An 891-nucleotide genomic window follows, 5' to 3' on the forward strand; every position below is an offset into this window, starting at 1 on the left:
TTTTAAAAAATATAAACGGCGTGGATTTTTAAGAAATATAAAGGGCGTGGATTTTTACGAAATATAAAGGGCGTGGATTTTTAAGAGATATAAAGGGCGTGGATTTTTAAGGAATATAAAGGGCGTGGATTTTTAAGAAATATAAACGACGTAGATTTTCTAGAAATATAAAGGGCGTGGATTTTTAAGAAATATAAACGGCGTGGGTTTTTAAGAAATATAAAGGGCGTGGATTTTTAGGAAATATAAAGGGCGAGTGGTTTTGTTGTTGTTGTGTTGGACTTACCTCCATGTTAAATCAGTTTTATCCCATTTGGGACCCTGCAGCACATAACGCTTCATGCGTCCATGATGTAAGTTATCCGGTGAAAATGCTAATGTCTGTTTGCTATCGCCGACACCACAACGTGGTCGTTTGATAAGCTTTCTGGTTTCGCTATCGAGTTCGCCGGTAACTGGTATGTTGCCAAAACGCTGTAAACAAAACATCGGAGAAAAAACAATAACAAAATTCTGTTGATTTGCTTATCTAAAACAACCCGAACATTCTTACCTGTAAATGTTTGATTGCATCCTTAAATTGTTCTTCAGTCCTTAAAGCTCCCGTTTCGAAGTCTGACTTTGGTAGATAATCAAACTCCATTAAGTAGTTGTACTGTAAAAGATAAAAAAACACAAACACACAATACATATATTAGTTATATGGTTTTGTATACCAGGGGAGATTTGGGTGGTTATTAGCATAACATTTTAATGGGCATAAAGCCAGCCAATCTATGGACAACAAATAAAGAGAGCAACAACTTTTTTTGTTGTTGGGTTGAATGAGCCTACTGGATGTCCTAGATGGTTTGAAGATGGTGAAGGGAAACAGAAACTAACACCTACGCC

General features: G+C 36.5%; 1 protein-coding gene across 1 annotated transcript; it reads right to left on the reverse strand.

Moving 5' to 3' along the window:
* Positions 1-286: 286 nt before the first annotated feature.
* LOC133337195 (matrix metalloproteinase-2-like) lies at positions 287-655 on the reverse strand (the record flags this gene model as incomplete). The annotated part of the gene is made up of 2 exons (XM_061545451.1): positions 287-474; positions 554-655. Coding segments are annotated over 2 exons (290 nt in total), but the record flags the coding sequence as incomplete, so codon positions are not given.
* Positions 656-891: the final 236 nt, after the last annotated feature.

This window comes from Musca vetustissima, unplaced genomic scaffold (assembly GCF_032173495.1).
Source record: "Musca vetustissima isolate MV318-11 ecotype Yass unplaced genomic scaffold, APGP_CSIRO_Mvet_v1 utg6811, whole genome shotgun sequence".
In the NCBI taxonomy this organism is placed as follows: domain Eukaryota; kingdom Metazoa; phylum Arthropoda; class Insecta; order Diptera; family Muscidae; genus Musca; species Musca vetustissima.